The 18093-nt window shown below is 49.2% G+C and overlaps 7 protein-coding genes across 7 annotated transcripts; 4 read left to right on the top strand and 3 right to left on the bottom strand.

The window, feature by feature from the left end:
- Positions 1-1098: 1098 nt before the first annotated feature.
- Positions 1099-2224, top strand: N7525_008393 (elongation of very long chain fatty acids protein; the record flags this gene model as incomplete). Its single annotated transcript, XM_002568828.2, has 3 exons — positions 1099-1509; positions 1564-1846; positions 1902-2224. 3 exons carry the CDS (start codon positions 1099-1101, stop codon positions 2222-2224), a joined length of 1017 nt encoding a protein of 338 aa, XP_002568874.1.
- A 786-nt stretch (positions 2225-3010) lies between these two features.
- N7525_008392 (uncharacterized protein) lies at positions 3011-3340 on the top strand (the record flags this gene model as incomplete). The annotated part of the gene is made up of 1 exon (XM_002568827.2): positions 3011-3340. The coding sequence occupies one exon, from the start codon at positions 3011-3013 to the stop codon at positions 3338-3340; it is 330 nt and encodes a 109-aa protein (XP_002568873.2).
- A 1816-nt stretch (positions 3341-5156) lies between these two features.
- Positions 5157-6620, top strand: N7525_008391 (uncharacterized protein; the record flags this gene model as incomplete). Its single annotated transcript, XM_002568826.1, has 1 exon — positions 5157-6620. One exon carries the CDS (start codon positions 5157-5159, stop codon positions 6618-6620), a length of 1464 nt encoding a protein of 487 aa, XP_002568872.1.
- Positions 6621-7842: 1222 nt separating this feature from the next.
- Positions 7843-11368, bottom strand: N7525_008390 (putative nicotinamide nucleotide transhydrogenase; the record flags this gene model as incomplete). Its single annotated transcript, XM_002568825.2, has 5 exons — positions 7843-7887; positions 7948-8022; positions 8075-8263; positions 8316-11204; positions 11275-11368. 5 exons carry the CDS (start codon positions 11366-11368, stop codon positions 7856-7858), a joined length of 3279 nt encoding a protein of 1092 aa, XP_002568871.2. The 3' UTR covers positions 7843-7855.
- A 623-nt stretch (positions 11369-11991) lies between these two features.
- N7525_008389 (putative amino acid permease) lies at positions 11992-14137 on the bottom strand (the record flags this gene model as incomplete). Its single annotated transcript, XM_002568824.1, has 10 exons — positions 11992-12167; positions 12217-12619; positions 12676-12798; positions 12858-13201; positions 13252-13372; positions 13429-13463; positions 13517-13783; positions 13840-13888; positions 13953-13973; positions 14024-14137. 10 exons carry the CDS (start codon positions 14135-14137, stop codon positions 11992-11994), a joined length of 1653 nt encoding a protein of 550 aa, XP_002568870.1.
- Positions 14138-15833: 1696 nt separating this feature from the next.
- N7525_008388 (DUF3716 domain-containing protein) lies at positions 15834-16277 on the top strand (the record flags this gene model as incomplete). The annotated part of the gene is made up of 1 exon (XM_002568823.1): positions 15834-16277. The coding sequence occupies one exon, from the start codon at positions 15834-15836 to the stop codon at positions 16275-16277; it is 444 nt and encodes a 147-aa protein (XP_002568869.1).
- A 238-nt stretch (positions 16278-16515) lies between these two features.
- N7525_008387 (uncharacterized protein) lies at positions 16516-17634 on the bottom strand (the record flags this gene model as incomplete). Its single annotated transcript, XM_002568822.2, has 3 exons — positions 16516-16689; positions 16749-17245; positions 17298-17634. 3 exons carry the CDS (start codon positions 17632-17634, stop codon positions 16516-16518), a joined length of 1008 nt encoding a protein of 335 aa, XP_002568868.2.
- Between the last annotated feature and the right edge of the window lie 459 nt (positions 17635-18093).

Here is an 18093-nt window from a genome sequence, read left to right as displayed (position 1 = left end):
TGAATCTGTTACTACATACACCAAGAAGGCGACAGAAACTGGAGAATGTGACTAAATACATGAGTGTTGGCTGTCGAGCCTACCTAGATAGACCTCGGTTGAGAACGGGGATTGACGGTATTAGTAGTGGCGACATCGCAATCTAAGATCTTAATGATTTTGAATTAGGTACAGAGTAGATCCATGAATATACTCCCACTTCTACCCAGACAGAAAAATGGACAACAGATCAAATATTGTTTATTATGATCCACATGTCTACTCTGTGGATATGCTCTATGTATATCCTATGCTGCGGGGATTGGGGCAACCTAGTATACATAAATGGCATCTATATACCTGCCAAGGCTACTTGCAATGACAAACTTCGATGATATTTAGTTGTAGCCCAATAATAGGAAATGTCTCGATATAACCTCAATGCGACGCTTCGGGTATGGATATAGTTAAGGTGGGGACTGGAATCCACCTAATGAGTTAGCCATCGAGAGCAGAGGTCGTCAATTTCCGAAGATATGTGCATAGGACATAATCCGTAGTGAATTTGGATAATCCTCGGCAATTTTATATAGTTCATTTCTTCTTTGTAATGGATACTGCACTATTAGAATTTGGCTAGGCTAGCATGTGATAGTTTCACACCAAGGACAGTATTGTATTCAGCAACACTACATAACTATAGTTATTTTATGGTCTGGGATTATTATTAAGAATGAATAAAATCTCAATCTGATCTATTTACTCCGTAATCAACGTTTCATATATTGAACAAAGTACTCCATGTACTCCGGAGATGCGATCGGAACCTGATCTTCCCCTTTTTTAAACGCTAAACCCTTTTGGGCCCTCAACGGACGCGCCGGACGCAAAAAGTAATGGTTCTCTTATTTCTCCAGCTTTTCCCTCTCTTCTTTTTACCCCCTTTCCTACTTTCATTTCTTTGGTTTTCTTTCCTTTCATTCCTTTCCTTTCCTTCATTTGGCTTTTCTTGTTTTGGCGGTTAGCTGCAGATTACTGCCGTCAAAAGAACAGGTTGCCTTTTGCTATCTCTATCTTCAACCCATCTTCGTTTGAGAGGAACAACCTAATCCTGCCACAATGGCGTCCGAAATCCTCAAACATGTCTCGGTCCCCACCATCGATCGACCCTTCGGTGTGCACTTGTGGCCCCTCTTCGACCAGGCCTACGAGAAGGTCATGGGGTATCCCGCCAGCGAGTTTAGCTTCACCGAGGGTGTCACCCCTCTGTCCACCCTGAAGGAGACTACAATGATGCTTATCACCTACTACGTTGTCATTTTCGGTGGTCGCGAGATCATGAAGAAGTTGCCTGCGTTCAAGCTTAACGCCTTGTTCATGATTCACAACTTCGTTTTGACCACCGTTAGCGCTATCCTGCTGGTCTTGTTCATTGAGCAGCTGCTCCCCACCCTCTGGAGACACGGAGTCTTCTACACTATCTGTGACCAGGAGGGTGGTTGGACTCGCCCTCTGATCGTTCTGTACTACGTAAGTTGCGAAGCGCTTGAACCGCCGGAAGAAGGAAACTCACAACCTGATTAGCTCAACTACATCAACAAATACGTCGAGTTCATTGACACCGTCTTCCTGGTCCTCAAGAAGAAGCCATTGACCTTCCTTCACACCTACCACCACGGTGCCACCGCCCTTCTCTGCTACACTCAGCTTATCGGTGTGACTGCTGTGCAGTGGGTGCCAATCACCATCAACCTGCTGGTCCACGTCGTGATGTACTGGTACTACTTCCAGAGCGCCCGTGGCGTTCGCATTTGGTGGAAGAAGTACATCACCATGCTGCAGATCCTCCAGTTCGTCATTGACGTCGGTAAGTGATTTAGCCCCCAGAAACATGCAAGGAATGGGATACTGACAGTTTCAAGGGTTCATCTACTTCGCTTCCTACACCTACTTCACCTCTGCCTACTTCCCGTGGCTCCCTAACATGGGCAAGTGTGCCGGCGAGGAATTCGCTGCCTTGGCTGGTATCGGCATCATCAGCTCCTACTTGGTCCTGTTCATCTCCTTCTACATCGCCACCTACAACAAGACCGCCAAGACCGGTCGTCCCCGCCGCAACACTGGCCAGAAATCATTGATCGACATGAAGAACTTCGAAATTCCTTCCCCGGCTGGTACCCAGAACGGCAGCGCCAAGTCCACTGGCCGCTCCAACGGCCCTGTGACACGCTCCCGCAAGGCCTAGATAATCAACCAAAGCACAGTCGCGTCTGAATGTTTTCAGCTTGTGATTTGGGAGAAGATTGTTGAATCATCTTAGGATGAGCCATCGCACTGGAAATTCATCCAGTGCTTGTGGCCAAACAAAGCAGCAGGGCAGAGTGGCTGCTCTCGGGTGATGCGTCCCTATATTTGTTTAATGAATGACCACCTCATGATGCCAGGTCCATTGCCCGAGCATGGGGTATGTGCCTTGGAGTGCGCCGGAACTTTTGTCGGAAAAACCTACAGGGGCAATGCTGTTGGATTACCCTATCCCAGTGGTCTCGTCATGGTTGTATTTTATAATGTCGTTTTCTTCTTCTGTTCATGTTTGTCGTTATCACCCCCCGTTCGGTGGCAGGCCATGGGATTGTACCTTTCGCCCTTATTGTTATCAAAGTATCCATTGATAGACGTTAGCTCATAATATCAAGATAAATATAATCATGTCTGTTCTTTAGGCAATAGTGTGTTTGGGGGAGAGACGGATCGGCAGGTCAGATACCATGTCCATGGCTCGCATCTGGTCAGCAAGGCATGTTTGCTTTCTAAAATTGATTGCCTATGCTGTCAGCACCTTCAGCACAACCGGGATTCAAGATGCATCACCCATGCGGACCCAGTCTGTATCTCGAGAGACAATTCGGCCAGACCATATCTCGAGGCTATCCATCCAAACCAATCCATTTCGCCACACCATTGACGCTCAACAAATACCCAACTTGTTGATATGGCAACATAAAGCTTATATGCTGACCTCCGCAGCACAATGTGCAGTATCATACTGGACTGCCACGGCAGAAACAGAAACGCAGGAACAGGAACCGCCAGGTGGAGTTTAGATGGTCATCATGGCCTGTGCGACGAGGCACAACGCCACGAAAGTGATGTATCTGATATTCCCCGGACGTGCCCAGTTAGCAAGGCGATCAACGCGTCGCGTGACGAAACATACAGAGCCTCAGCCTCCAGAGAGAAACTTCCCTCCCCCCAAAAGGACCTGAACTCAGAAGGCGAGCAGCAAGGCTGGTTATATCCAGCCACCCAGATCGAAAGGGCGGTGGCCATCACATCTCTCGATAGCCAGCCCAGCCATTGATATAATGGGGCTGGGTAAAACTCAATAGACCAGGACAAGAGATAAAGTCAGAGGCAGGAGATATGGTTTATTCTCGAAAGTTACAAGCGCCTTGCTTGGATGTCATGCGCGTGGTTTATTCGGAGACTGGACGGACATGCAGGGCCGGGCTTTGCAGCCGGAGCGTGGTCGCCAATTTGAAAAAGAACAGAAAAAGGAAACGCATGGGCCTGCAGTAGTGGCCGACGTTAATAGTGAAGATCGGCCCATGAAGAGCCGGTGTGGCCCTGGTCGGATTTGAAACGGGTTGGATGTGTATACGGAGCTATGCCGGATCCTTCTAGCGTAGAGAGCCCACTGGATATGGAGTACTGGTTGGTCGACTCAGTTGAAGCAAGTGTCAAGAGCTTGACGTGCAGAAAGTGTATGCATAAAAGAGTGGGAAATTATTGAGTCCTTGCTGGTGGCTGCACTAGTATCTTCCACACTACTCGGTACTCTGTACGGATTACGCAGCGTACGGAGTAATATTATGGACAGATGATAGATATGGATGACAGGTGAGATTGAAAAATCGCCGAGATATGTTCATGTAAGGAGAGTAAGGAGAAGAGAATTTTTCATTTTTCCCATGTTAAGCGTGTTCTGATCCTTCAGTGTTCATGTATAACCCCCTGATTCCTGAAGAATACCTAAGAATACCTAAGAATACCCTACGTAGTACTACGTATGTAGGTAATATACCTCCAACCTGCAAGATTTAGCACCTCCTGGCATAGCAAGGAGAATCCACCTGCCCAGTTAACCCGTTCACCCGTTTGAAGCTAAGGGAGTTCAGTGTGTTTGAGTTATACACTTGGGCCCCACTGATTGACTTGGCAAAGCTGTTAAACGCCTGATGTGATTTGATCCGATCACTCGTTGGTCATGAACTCCCCGTTCCTTGTTCTCCCGTGGGCGCGTTCATTCCAATCTAAACCGTTCAGCTTAAGTAGTTTGGTCCACATGGGGGAGTGCTTTCAGGGACAGATGTCTCATACATGGACCCTCAACATCCCGCTCTTTTAGTCTGTTGGGACTACTTCCCTGGATATGAAAATTCTTCCTATGCCCTGCATAATCCCATGCCCCCCCTGAGATCCTGATATGCATAAATGTCCAAGGAATAACGGAGGATTAGGCGCATGGACCTTGACCAAGGATAGCTCATGGTGATCTATCAGATTCTGATTATTCTTCTATGTACGGAGTAGATATTTATCCTTTTAATCTATTTATCTCTGAAAGTTTGAAATCAGCCGTCCTGCCACGATATCCAGTGTAACGCGTTTTCTCCCCCTGCTGAAACTGGCCCTATTTAGTCCTGCAAGGGTGAGACACCAATCACAATTCTTTTCTTCTTACGCGCTGTACAAATTTAGTACAAATCTAAGAAAAAAATATTCAAAAATATAACAAAAATAAAAGATTATATTGAAATTATAATGAACCTTTCCATTTTTCGTTCTACACGTGTACAGGGTGGCAAAAGTCCCTGGATGTCTTTCTTCTTCCTTCATACGGAGTACTATATATGATATCCTATGATATCTGCATACAGTATATAGCTCCTTGGTCCCCCTCTCCACTTAAAGAGCCCTTTGGTCGCCCTGGATTTTTGAATCTCCTTTGCAGCTTTGGGATATTTGGCATTACGTCTCCTTCTCCCTTTTACCTTGGTATTCTTAGTCCTTGGGGTTTGCATTTTCCTTTCTGCTTTAGAACTGCCTACTCTTTGGAACGCCTACTCTTCCTATTCTGCCCTATTACCGATTACAACCATATCACTGCCGGGAACATGTTCGAACCTACTTCCTCACTGAGCCTACACCGCTTGAGCAGGCATAGCCTCCAAGATAGATACGAGTCAGACGAGGAGGCTGTGTCTGAATCCGATACAGGCGCCCAAGATCTACTTTCCTCGCCCGTGGGCTCACAAACCGGAATCTTTGATTCAGATCTCAGTGCCGACGAGCACTCTCACATGGACCCTGATTCTGACCGGGATGAAGATACCCTGGCTCCGCCAACAGTCAAACGGGCCCGGCCTGTCTCTTCTGCTACTATCAAGAGAAACAGCAATGCCACCTTTGACGAAGATACGTACGTGTTTGATCCGGAGGAGCAGATGGTTCTTGAGCTCCCACCGTCAGATTCTCCGCCACAACTGGCATCCAGCACCTTCCTACAGCCATCGATATACGTCTGGCCAAAACCACCGCAGCCGGCCAGCTCAAGGTCTCGCTCTACCTCACCCTCATCGGTCTTTTCGGTAGAGGAGGCAGACATTCAGGTTGCAAAGGAAGTGACCTTCATGGAGCCCCGAACTCGTCCTACAGTGGTTTTGATCGACGCTCTGGGGTCACGGCGCAAGACCTCCAAATCTCGTCCCAGCCATTCCCGCTCCCGCGAAAGCAGCCGCACCCGCTCAATGCTGGTCAGGACTGACAGCTGCCGACTTACATTGCCACACTCGTCAGCCTCAGCAACCAAGTCACCGCGAGTATCTGAGAAAAGGGCCAGCATGAAGCCGACGCCTAAGACAGCTACGACAGCTCCAACCACAACCACAACCACAACCCCAGCCGAAACCCTAGAAGAAGATACACAGTTCGCACCCAGCGCAACCATCAACCGAGTCTCCGAAATCCCCTCAGTCCTGTATTTCCCAGCGCCACCACGCACAGTCCCAACACAAGAGTACCGACGACCCCGAACCTCAGGCCAAGACAAAGCAATGCCACCACCACTAAACCCGCGCACCCGTCGACCCCCCTCAATGCGCAGCACAAGCAGCAACAGCATGCCCACCTACACCTCCCGCCCCTCAACACCCTTCTCAGCCGAGGACAGCAAACCCAGCTACAACGACACACCCTCCCAGCTCACCAGAGCCTGTAGCCCGGCTTCAATCTCATCCACCTCTTCGCCACCACCATATATCTCCTCGAAACGCAGCGGTTCAACGTACAGTGTATCGAATATGATCTCAAGCCGCTCGCCACTTATGATGCGGCGCATGACGAGGAAACACTCTTCCTCCAGCGTGCATTCGCTGAGTAGTCTGCGCTCGGAGGTCGGCGTTAACGACGCCTCTGCTTCGCAGATCTCGGTCGCTACTCAGCCTACCCCGCTGCCCAGTGCTGACTCCCACGTTGTGCGGAAGTCTAGCCAGCGTCGCCATTCACGACATAATAGCGTTCTGCCGGGGAGGGGATTTATGGGGTTGAAGCTGGGGAAGAAGTCGCATGCTAAGGCTTGAGATGGGTTCTTCACTTTTTGCTTTTTGCTTTTTGCTTTTTGCTTTTTGCTTTTTGCTTTTTGCTTTTTGCTTTTTGCTTTTTGCTTGTTTTTCTTTTGCTTTCTGGTACTTAACATATATTGACCTAGTAATGTTTTTATGGGGAATCTCTTGGATGTTGGTTTCTGGGTTCTTATTCTGGTGTTTGGTATATGGCGTTTATTTGTTTTCACTTCTTTCCCTCTCACCTCTGTTTCGATCAGCTAATGTATGACGGTCCTTGACTTCGTCAAGGGCTGAATCGAGTCAAATTCTGGGATGGCTAATGTCTACTTTAATGGTTGGCGCATGGTATCTGATTTGGGAACATTATTGGGTGGTTTTTGTTCTGGTTAGTTCTGAGTTACATAGCTAAATAGCTATCGAGTCATCTATTGCGTTGGCCCAGTCTGATATTAGTGTCTACATGTATTCATACAACCTGATCGTGTTCCATTCAAGTAGTCTAGTAGGTATCTTATATCTGATTGACCACGTATCCTCAACTTGTATACTCCCCGGATGTGGAGTACATGGTGATCAATCTCCCTGTAAACATACAAAAGGAGACTCCATACTTCCCTACTGTCGTCATTTCGGTAAAACGCAAGCGGTATCATATCTTTTCCAAGGGAAATTACGTGCCTTGGCAGTGCATAGGACCTTAGCAAGGAGTACACGAGGAGTACCAGCCCCCGAGTACCAGCGTAAACCTGGAGGATCGGCTGGAATTGAGTTGACCTGATGCAGGTCAATTCGCTGCTTTCTCCAGAAACAAGGGCGAACGGCGTCCTCGAGTGGGGAATGCGCTATACTCTACTCCCACTTCGTATAACATAGAGGGGCATGCGAAAATTCCGTGTGTATTTGACCCACTGCCCCGATCATCCGAGACAGGACGGTTCAGCACCCACTTCAACTCGCCCGCTAGGGATTCGGCCGGGTACTCCACTATGAAGATCTTCACTATGTATGTCAATGCCAAGTTGGGCATTTACAGGATTCAGAATGTCTTATCTTTCAATGAAAAAGGATTACACGTGCGTTAAGTAACTCGACCTACTGGGAAGTAGACCGATGACGAAATAGCAATTCATCCAGCAGAGCGTGGAATAGAACGATAAAATAGCCACTCGGGCACGAGATTCCGCAATTAGCAAGGAAAAAGTCAAAAAATAGCATGCAGTCGTAAAAGGATAATGAGTTCTAGCCGAAGCCTACTTCCGTGCCTCCAGGGCAGCTTTGATGGCTGTCCGAAATGAATTAGCACCATCTTCTTTTAGTAGATATTCACGCAAGTGACACTTACCATCGCAAGAGGTCTTGGCATCGCCGAATAACATCCGAGTACCGGGCATAAAGAACATGGGGTTTGGAACATCCGCTGTGAAGAATGTTAGTTTCATTTATCAGGAATGACGGAGAAGGGACCATACCATATCCGCTGGACATCCCCCGCTTCATAACTATAACCTCCTTACTCTTCCACGCATGAAGGACAGGCATGCCGGAGATGGCGGAGTCTGGCTCCATGGCAATTGGGTTAACGGTATCATTGGCGCCGATGACGAGGGTGACATCTGTGTCCGAGAAATCCTCGTTGATCTCTTCCATCTCCAAGACAACTGCATCAATTGTTAGCGAATAATTCACAGATTTCAACCATAAAAGTCTTACTATCATAAGGCACAGATGCCTCCGCAAGCAGCACATTGCATTGACCGGGCATTCGGCCAGCAACCGGGTGAATAGCGAAGCGAACGTTGACACCACGGGCACGCAGCAAGCGAACAATCTCCGAAAGAGCATACTGAGCCTTGGCAACAGCCATACCATAGCCAACTACAATGATGACATTCTCAGCGCTGGATAGAGCTTCAACGGTGTCATCGATGCTGCTTTGCTTGATCTCGCCCTCGATCTTCTTCTGGTTTTGCGCAGCCGGACTCGAGATTCCGCCGAACAGGACATTTGTTAGCGACCGGTTCATGTTGATGCACATAATGTATGAAAGAATGGAACCGCTGACACCAATCAGGGATCCCACACTGGTGAGAAGTGGATTGTCAAGCATCAGGCCTTCGGCCACAAGGGCGAATCCAGAATAAGCGTTCAATACAGTGATGACGACCGGCATGTCGGCACCGCCGATGGCTGCTGTCGTGGTGTATCCCTTCAGGAAACTGAGGATGGTGCTTGTTCCTAGGCAGATGGCTGCGATTGCAGGGCTTCCTGGCGCCATTGTAATGAACGCTCCCATGGTTGCCATATTACCGCCCAATAGTGTTGAATTGACAACGTGTCGGCCGGGCAGAATCGTCGGCTTGGAAGACATGCGCCCTGCCAATTTCAGGAAAGCGACGATCGAGCCGGTAAAAGTAACACCACCAATCAGAACACCCATGTACGCTGTTGTCAGGTGCAGAGTTGTGATATCACCAATATCGGCCATTACACTTCCGGCACTAGTCAGAACAGCAGCCAATCCCACTACCGAGTGGAGAGCAGCGACAGTTTGGGGAAGACCTGTTGGTGTGATGCGACGGCCGATCAGGCCTCCGATCAAGGCACCTGTTCCAGCAACAGCAGTGAACTGCGTCAGCGTCTCAGTAGAGAAGCCTACCGCAGCCAGTGAAGCCAGAATACCGGAGATTACTCCCAGGATACCGAAAATATTGCCACGTCGGGCTGTTTGTTGCGATGCCAGACTAGAGATTGAGCCCATGCACAGAATTGTGCTGACGAGATATCCGGCTTGAACCAGACCGGACATGCCAGTGCTGGCGGCCGCAATGAAGCCACCACCAAACACCACAGCGGGGACAGCGTACAGCCATGGATACTCGGGAGGGTCGGTTGGACGCTTGAACATATCTGGCATACGCTTCGTGACAACGAAGCCGCCAGAGATATTCACAAAAGCCAGAAGCACGGAGGCAGCGCCGAAGTATTCTGGGATAGTAGTCGGCACATAGCCTCCTCCCATGATGAATAGTCCACCAATGCCGACCATGCCCGAGATGGCGTTGGTTACGCTCATGAGCGGCGAGTGGAGCGCAGGTGCCACGCCCCAAACAGCACGATAGCCGACAAGGCCAGCAAGTCCGAAGGTCATCATGTTGCCCATAAATACTGGACCGGCTGCCTTTCCTAGAGCCAAGGTTGTGCCCATTGCACCTGTGACCGCTGTCACGTCGCGTGTTGCCTTTTGCCACGGCGTCAAAGCAACTTCCTCCTTCGCTGTGACAGCTTGTGCCTCTGGCTTTGGGGTTGGGGGTGGAGCGGGTGGAGCAGCAGGGGGGATTATTTCACCATTTAGAGTCACGATGGAACCGCGCACAACTTCGTCTTTAAAGTCGATCCCAAAAGACTTCTCCTCGGGGGCCATGGAGAGAAGGTACTTGGTGATATTGTTCGAGTATAGCGTGGAAGACTGGGTAGGAAGACGCGAAGGAAGATCCGTGTAGCCAATGATAGTAACGTCCTTGTAGCTGCTCAATTCCCCAGGAACAGTAGCTTCGCAATTTCCACCTGCTTCAGCGGCAAGGTCAACAATAACAGAGCCGGGTTTCATTGCAGCAATCATTTCTTTAGTAATGAGCTTCGGTGCAGGCCTGCCTGGGATCAGGGCCGTGGTGATAATGATATCGACCTCTTTAGCTTGCTCCATGAACAGTTTCATTTCAGCTTCGATAAATTCCTTGGACATTTCTTTGGCGTATCCGCCCTGACCAGCACCATCCTCCTGGAAATCAACCTCGACGAACTCAGCGCCTAAAGACTGGACCTGCTCGCGCACAGCAGGGCGGGTATCAAAGCCACGAACAATAGCACCCATGCGACGGGCAGACGCGATTGCGCTCAAACCAGCTACGCCAGCACCAATAACGAGGACTTTACTGGGGGGAATCTTTCCAGCTGCAGTAACCTGACCAGTCAAGAAGCGACCGAAGTGATTGGAGGCCTCCAGAACCGCCTTGTAACCTGCAATATTGGCCATGGAGCTAAGGGCATCGAAAGTCTGCGCACGAGAAATTCGCGGGATGCGATCCATTGCAAAGGATGTCACACCACGAGCCGCGAGTGCCTCGACGAGGGGCTTGTTCTGGAGCGGGTAGATGAAAGAGATAACGGTCGAGCCTTTGCGCAAAGCCTGGATTTCATTGAATGGTCCCTCCGACTGGGGGCTGCGGACCTTCAGTACAATTTCACTCTGGGACCAGACTGTATCCCGGTCGACCATTGTCGCGCCGGCCTTTTCGTAGGCATGATCCAGTAGCTGAGCGCGCTCGCCTGCACCACGTTCGATAAGCACACGGGAGACCCCCTTCTTCAACAGAAGGGCGACATTCTGTGGGGTAATTGCCACACGGCGTTCACCCGGAAAGATCTCCAGAGGGACACCCACGGTCAAGGCTGAATAAGGGATGGTAGATACCGGCTCGGAGGGAGGTGACTCAGGTGTGGTTGTAGCAGTTCGTTTGGAAATGGAGAGCCATCGTGGCTGGCAAATGGACGGGCGATTATTCTGTGACGTGAAAGATGTAGCTTGCCGAATTTGAGAGACTAATTGGACGAAAGTGGTCAGAAAACAGCTCAACTTTGGCTTCCGACACTGCGATTTGGAGAAGCTTACCCGACGTCACCGGAAGGAAAGATTTCCCCGCGCGAGCTATGGACGCCCCAAAACACGGCCGCAGGGCTGACCGCAGCGATGCTGGAACGCTCATTGCGAGTGACCCTGCAGGCTGCACGTTATGCCGGGGCTTTTTGTCTCGTCTAACGCCTATTGGGCCCAGGAAGGGGGAGCAGGACTAGGGTACCGCATCCAGCCCGGACTGAAAGGCAAATAGAAACAACGCTAAAGAGCTTTAGAAAAACAAAGGTTTTAGAAAGTGTCAAAAGCCACAGCAGAAAGGCAACAAGACAGAAAGAAAGAAAAGAAAGGAGGGGAAGTCCAAGTTGAGTCAAGGCACCGACTCTCGGCAGAATGCCCAAGTAAAGAGGGGAAGCGGCTATGTACGATTCCTACCTTGCGATGAAACGCCCGGATATTTGTAATTTATAGTGCGTGGGAGTTATTATCTCTATAGCCTATATCTATACTAATAAGCTGTAGCCTTTCTCCCCCGCATAATCATAAAACGTGGGGGCGTTGGAGAAGATAAGCCCTTGATTCTCCACATGTACCCATTTCAGGAACAAGGAACAATGATAGTATAGCAAGTTGAATTAGCTAGACTTAGATAAACATTATATGGTCTAAAGCCCGAAAGCCATCTACTGCAATCTCTAAGGCACTATATGCCCGGTACTAGGAACTGGTACCCAGTTACACTTCCGCATTCCTCCATCATCGACCAGTGCTCGATTCACCATGGTCGGAGCTGACTTCATCCACAGTCTCAACAGCACCCTTACTGTCAATGAAGTGAGTGATGCGATCACGAGGAAGCCAGGCACTCTCAGGCATCACGAAGTAGGAGATCAATGCCAGAATGGTGACTCCAGCCATGATAATGGGGGCATCTATCCAGGAAGTTAGCGGGATAAAAACATATGAGAAAGAACAACGTACAATTCAAGTTCTCGGCGGTGACAGGGAACGCGTAGGGCGAGAACAGGATAGCGACAACCCAGCCATTCCAGAAGACACCGATGAACTGGAACGGCTTACTCCAGCGGCCGAGACTCCACTGCGGCTTCGGGAACCGTTTCGGAGTGCACAGCAGCCGACCCAAACAGATCAAACCGTAAGCCGCAGCACTGGGAACACCAGCTGCCGAGACGAGAGAAGTGAAAGCCGTGGAGGATGGAAGAATGGAGCAAGTGACTATAGCGGCGACAGCCCAGACAACAATAACTGCGTTCCGTGGCTGACCGTTCTTTACACGGGAAACCCAACCCGCAAAGGGGAGTACACCATCACGGGCAACGGCAAAGACAAGGCGAGAGGCAGCGATGATGGCAATTGCGGTGTTCTGAGAAGCAAAGTCAGCTGTGAAATATCCACGCACACAAACAGATGATAGCTTACCAGCCATAGAGCGAAAATGCAAATGATATTCATGAAGATATGGCCGCCCTTGCCTAGAACCACGGCGTAAAGAGGCACGAAGGGTTGGGGGGAACCGAAGCCCATAAGTGTGTCGGCGTCGGGCTAAAGAAAAACGAGGTCAGAAATTCGAAGTGTGGTATCCATGGGGACTCGAGACAAACCGCGCAGAACAAGAAAAGAATAATCGTAGCCAAACCACCGAACCCACTGGCGACGGTACTCCAGAAGATACCGCGAGCAGCAGTGATAGAGGCATTCTTAGTTTCTTCCGCAACGTGACCCGACGCGTCGAATCCAATCAGAATGCCAGCGGTAGCAAGATAAGAAAGACACCAGTTCCAGCCAGCTGGAGCCCCGGTACCGTTGTATGTGGTCATAAAGGCCTCATGGGTGGTACGGAATCCCCAGGTTTGAGCAGTGCCAATGGGCAGCCAGATAAGGTTCAGGACAAAGTCGAGCATCACGACTGCAGCGGACCACCAGAAGACATATCTGAAATATCGAGCTAAAATGCTGTCAGACGCAGTCAATCAATACTTACACATTTGTACATACGAGGCAAAAAGTTCAACAGGGCGGCCAGAGCAAGCAAGACCTCAGTGCAGATCCACTGGACTGCACGGAATTTGACACTGCTTACGTCTGATGGGAAATCGAGGTTGAATACGGTTATTTCCTAAAAGCGATAAATCAGTCTAATTCTTGGGGGAATGAAGAAAAAAGAGAGCTTACCGAAAGCATGTAGTTCACTGCAGCCTGGGTGTTGCCTATGATCAAATTACCATCATGCAAGTCTTGGGGGAATAGATACGCAACATACTTGCACAGAAGGTCGTCCAAGCCGTTGTACTCCACCAGGCGACAATAAAGCCAAGGAGTCGGCCAAATCGAGGCCCACCAGCTTCGGCGGCCCACAAGTAAATCGACCCGGCGGACGGAGAAGCCGAACAAACCTCAGCGATAACAGCAGCAGTAATGAACGTGAACACCATGGTCACTACATAACTAGTCCAATAGGCCAGGTTTCCACCGGCGGCAATACCAGTGCTGAAAGTAACGCGAACACCACCGACAAAGTAAAGAGCAGCTAGACGAAAGTCAGTATGAATGCATGCACCAAGTGGTGGACAGGCGAAAGCGTACCGAATGTGGTCGCAAAATTCTCGAACAAGTTGTATGTCCGATGAAGAACCTGTTTTGTGACTCAGACTCAGTTGCTGACCACAGATCATCTTAATCTATATGGGTTGACCTACCGGCTTGTAACCCAAGGTCCGCTAGAAGATTACGTTAGCTTGAGATTTATAGACCTGGATGCAGCACTTACCAGCAAGGCGGCATCATCCTGATTCTTGAGCTCAGCCCGATTAGCTTCACCTTCACCCTCACCTTGATTGGTGAAGAGGTCAGCAGAACCAGCGACAGGGTCGTGAGAGGCCATGTCTGGATGACAGGTATATACAACTGTAGGGAAAAGAAAGACAAGCTTCTGTATCAGGTTGAGAAGAGATCAGAAATTTTAGTGATAGACTTTCTAAGGTTATCAGTCCCCCGGTCAAAACGTGCCCAGAATGATCCACCGGGAAGATTAGGACCCCACAGTTGGATTTGATTGCAACTATAGCTTACGACGATTATTATTTGTGACTCCTTTTATAAAATATAGTCGATATTACTATATATACAAAGAGTCCTCCAATTCTCCTTGATATACCTATTGAATTGTCCGGGTAAGTATAACGTAGAAAAAGCCCTGGAGATTCCACTGGATTAATAACCTTGGAAGGTTTATTAACTTTTCCCAACCTTGGAAGGTCCGGAGGGGGTCCGTCCGATATACCGGCAGTATCAAATCAGTTGCGCAAAGTACCCCTAGTAAAGGATTGACCGCCTAACACACCGCCTATTATATAATAAGGTTGAAGGGGTCCGAGCACCCGGATCCGTTAGTCATCCAGACGTATGCCCGGGATTGGGCAGTCGTCCTGGAACTTCTGTTTGGTAACTGCCGCATACGAATATGAGTATAGCGCGGACCGTAACAGTTTGCTTTTGCAACATCCGTGGCACAGCAAATGACCCTGGCCACAAAAAAGTACCCTCTCTCAAGTTGTCCATGGATTGCTCCGTTTCAATCACCCGAACATATCGAGCCTATTCTTCTGATACACCAAGTGTAGCCTGTACCCGTTATAATATCTCATCTGTAATATCTCATCTGTAATACCATATTTGTGATGGCAGGTTTGCAAGAGGGTGGCCTATCTTAGAAGCTTTGAATATGTGCGAAGCATAAGGTATTGCTGATGGGATGGCTCAGAGCCAGAGCCCAGACATCTTCGGGGAGTGTGTTTATTGTATGTAATTGGAGATGCGCCCTCCGCACCAGATTTTTCCAGTCTATCTCATTGGCAGGGATTGAAAAATCGTTGACTGACCCACGCCGGAGGGTGAGCAATTGACAAATCAGGTTTCATTCTCCAACGAAGCGTACCTTGATAGGGCTAGCCGTTCCAGAAGCTCGGTTTGCTCATAAGAAAATGGGCGGAGACAAGAACTGAACAGTTGAGATTGTTTGGATAGAAGAATCAACAAGTAAAGGCCACGTGGAAGATGTATCAGGGAAAATCTTGGAAATGGGAGAGAAGAAGAACAAAACAAGAAGCAGGCTGAAAGGCCACGAGAGGATGTACCAGGAGGGGGAGAGAAGGAAGAATAGTATGCCGCCCAACGAAGCTGAACACTTCCAGTTCAATGGTATCTGCACCATATTATTTTGCTTCTTCCTATTTCTCCTCTTCTCTCTACTTTTACACCTCACTTGGCCAGCTCATCTAGACCCAGATTATTTGACACCCAATCCATCGACGAATCCAGCCAATCAGGGTAAGCGTTTGCAGACTGAGCATTTGCCTGGTTTGTCGTGTTTGTCAGTCTCGGAGGTTATATATATAGCCTCCTTTCTATAGATTCATATCGTATCATTCTTCCTCCTTCATCCTCCTGGTAGCATCTAGTCTCAAGAGATAGGCGACCCAGTCCCTGAGGCTGGACCTTGGTCGAAGTACATCGAACGTCTTCCTTGGTCCGTTGCGAAGGAGGGCGAACTTGTCAAATCGGTTTTCTTGAAGTTCCTGATGGGCCAGGATAAGAAACGCGAGCCAGTCGTCCGATCAACAATGGGCCTTCGGCCTGAGCGCTGGAACGAGGACTTGGGATCCAATATCCAGAATGTTGAGGCCCTTTTCATTCAGATGGTAGGATGTGAGGCATCCGTACGCTGTGACCACTGTTTGGCGGGGCGAGGAATATTTGCTTTGTGTGTGGTGGTTGATGAGCCAGGATTTCCCAAATGCTGTGGCAACTGTATGTACGGTGGAAAGGGCGCCAAGTGTACGATCCTCCAGCACGGCCAGACTCAGCCAGACAATGTGCCCAACGCTGGAGTCTATGGTGGTGTGGCCACCACTGGAATGCAAACTTCGGCCGCGCCCGCTGCGCGCCTTCGAGCCGACACCACGGCAAGTCTTGATAGCGTGATAATACGAAAGGAGCTGTCTCATCAATTAATATTATATTGATATTTGGTTAAGAGGAGCTATGAGAGAGATATCAATTGAGTAGGGGAAACCATAACAAAAAGATTCTTGGCAAGCAAGTGACCTCGCGGGCCAATGTTCCCCTATTGGTACTATCTAGTTATGTATTTTAATCGATGAGAGGTTTCAGGGCTTCGTAGGAGTAGGGGTTTCGGAGGCAGAGGGAGTGTATGATCGTCGGTAGCGATTCATGATGCTTGGTGAGGATTATAGACCCATCTCAGAGGACGAGATCAATATCCATCTCTTCGGACCCCACCCCACCGTACGTTTCTGCCGATGTCTCTTTTGAATGGGCTGGGGAGATGGCAGCTGCCTTCTGTAGCATCCACACTAGCAACCCGAAAGGCTGCTCTAGAGCTGTCTGACGACCGACAACAGCAAATTCTGACCACTAGTAGATGTTAGAATTCCGAGTTACTAACGTTATATTCTTGGCTAATATAAGCTTACTTTCGAATCGTGACTGATTTCCAAGAAATGCCAAACTGATCCAGTGTACGCCATCCCGTACACACCGCAGTTGCGCTTCTGGTCATTCTTGCGTCCCCGGTGGATGCACCCTTCGATACCAATTAGCTTTCCGAAAAAAGGTGTGACACATATAGCGAGATACATACCCATGTATCCCATGAGTTGGGGGATTGGATCCTTGGACTTCGCTCCGCCCTTAGCCTCAACGATGAGGACATTGAGGCATAAGGCCTCACTCTCACCATACCAGACACTGTAGTCCATTCTTCCTGAGAGAATAACCCGCTTATGATTGAGAGTGACCGGGCCGAAAGAATAGGTCCTCTGGCATTGAATATTTAACGGCTGGGCATTTGTGAGATTTGAAATAGCCGCCGTGTACGCGTGGAGGGTAATAGAGTCAAGAAACCACCGCGTACTAGCCTCGCTCGGTCGCGAGCGACCAAATGCCCGTTCGATAAGAGCTAGTGTGGTGACTATAGTAGATTAGCCATATACCCCTTCTACTCTATATCTGATATCACATACCGAGGTGGGGGGGGGGGGGGGGGGGGAGCGGCTGAACACTCTTCATCTCTAGGTCAAAGGCGTCGTATTTGAGCCGAAGAGACCGTTCAACCTCCTTTAAGGTTAGGTCTGAGACTGGGACACTATCGTAGCGTTTCATCTGGCCCTCGACCTTATCAGTTGCGGTCTTCAGCTGTCGTTCGTCGATCACCTTATCGAGGAACTTCCGGACCGACGATCGGAGCTGGTGGAGGAGCTTATGACGTTCCTTAGGGAAAATCTCTGTGGCGATGATTGCTTCGTCGGTGGACTTATCGGCACTGAGCACGCCCTCCATACGCTCGGCACTACCGCTCATCGTTGGAAAATGGCTGGTATCGATGTTAAGTGCGGTGCAGAAGATAGGAGTGATGGAATTGGAAGATGCAGGACGAGACGACAGTTGATATAGGAAGAAAGAAGAACGCAAGTTCTCCAGAAAAAAAAATAAGGTTTCAGCCTTATGGGCGGCGGGTGATAGACAAGGGTCCACGGGTACCTAGGTACCTACCTAGGTACGACGGGTATCACTATTCCGGTATTAAGGTTCCTTTCCTCTTTGTTTTCTTTCCAGTTCTCTCTCCTTCACACACACAGTCGAACCGAATACCTAACGATTGGCTAGGTGAAAATACGCATGCTGAGACCAATTCACCGTATTTCATTGTGAATTGCTAAATATTTCCCCAAGACACTATGCTCACCAAGGACGAACCTGGAACCTCCATGATAGGACGCTTCCGAAATCATCCTCCAGGGCTCCAGGGCTATTAGAACG

Source organism: Penicillium rubens, assembly GCF_028828025.1.
Source record: "Penicillium rubens strain IBT 27055 chromosome Unknown utg000003l_segment0_segment0, whole genome shotgun sequence".
Classification (NCBI taxonomy): domain Eukaryota; kingdom Fungi; phylum Ascomycota; class Eurotiomycetes; order Eurotiales; family Aspergillaceae; genus Penicillium; species Penicillium rubens.
The sequence above is the reverse complement of the archived record's forward strand: the minus strand, read 5'-3'. Positions and strand labels throughout refer to the sequence as shown.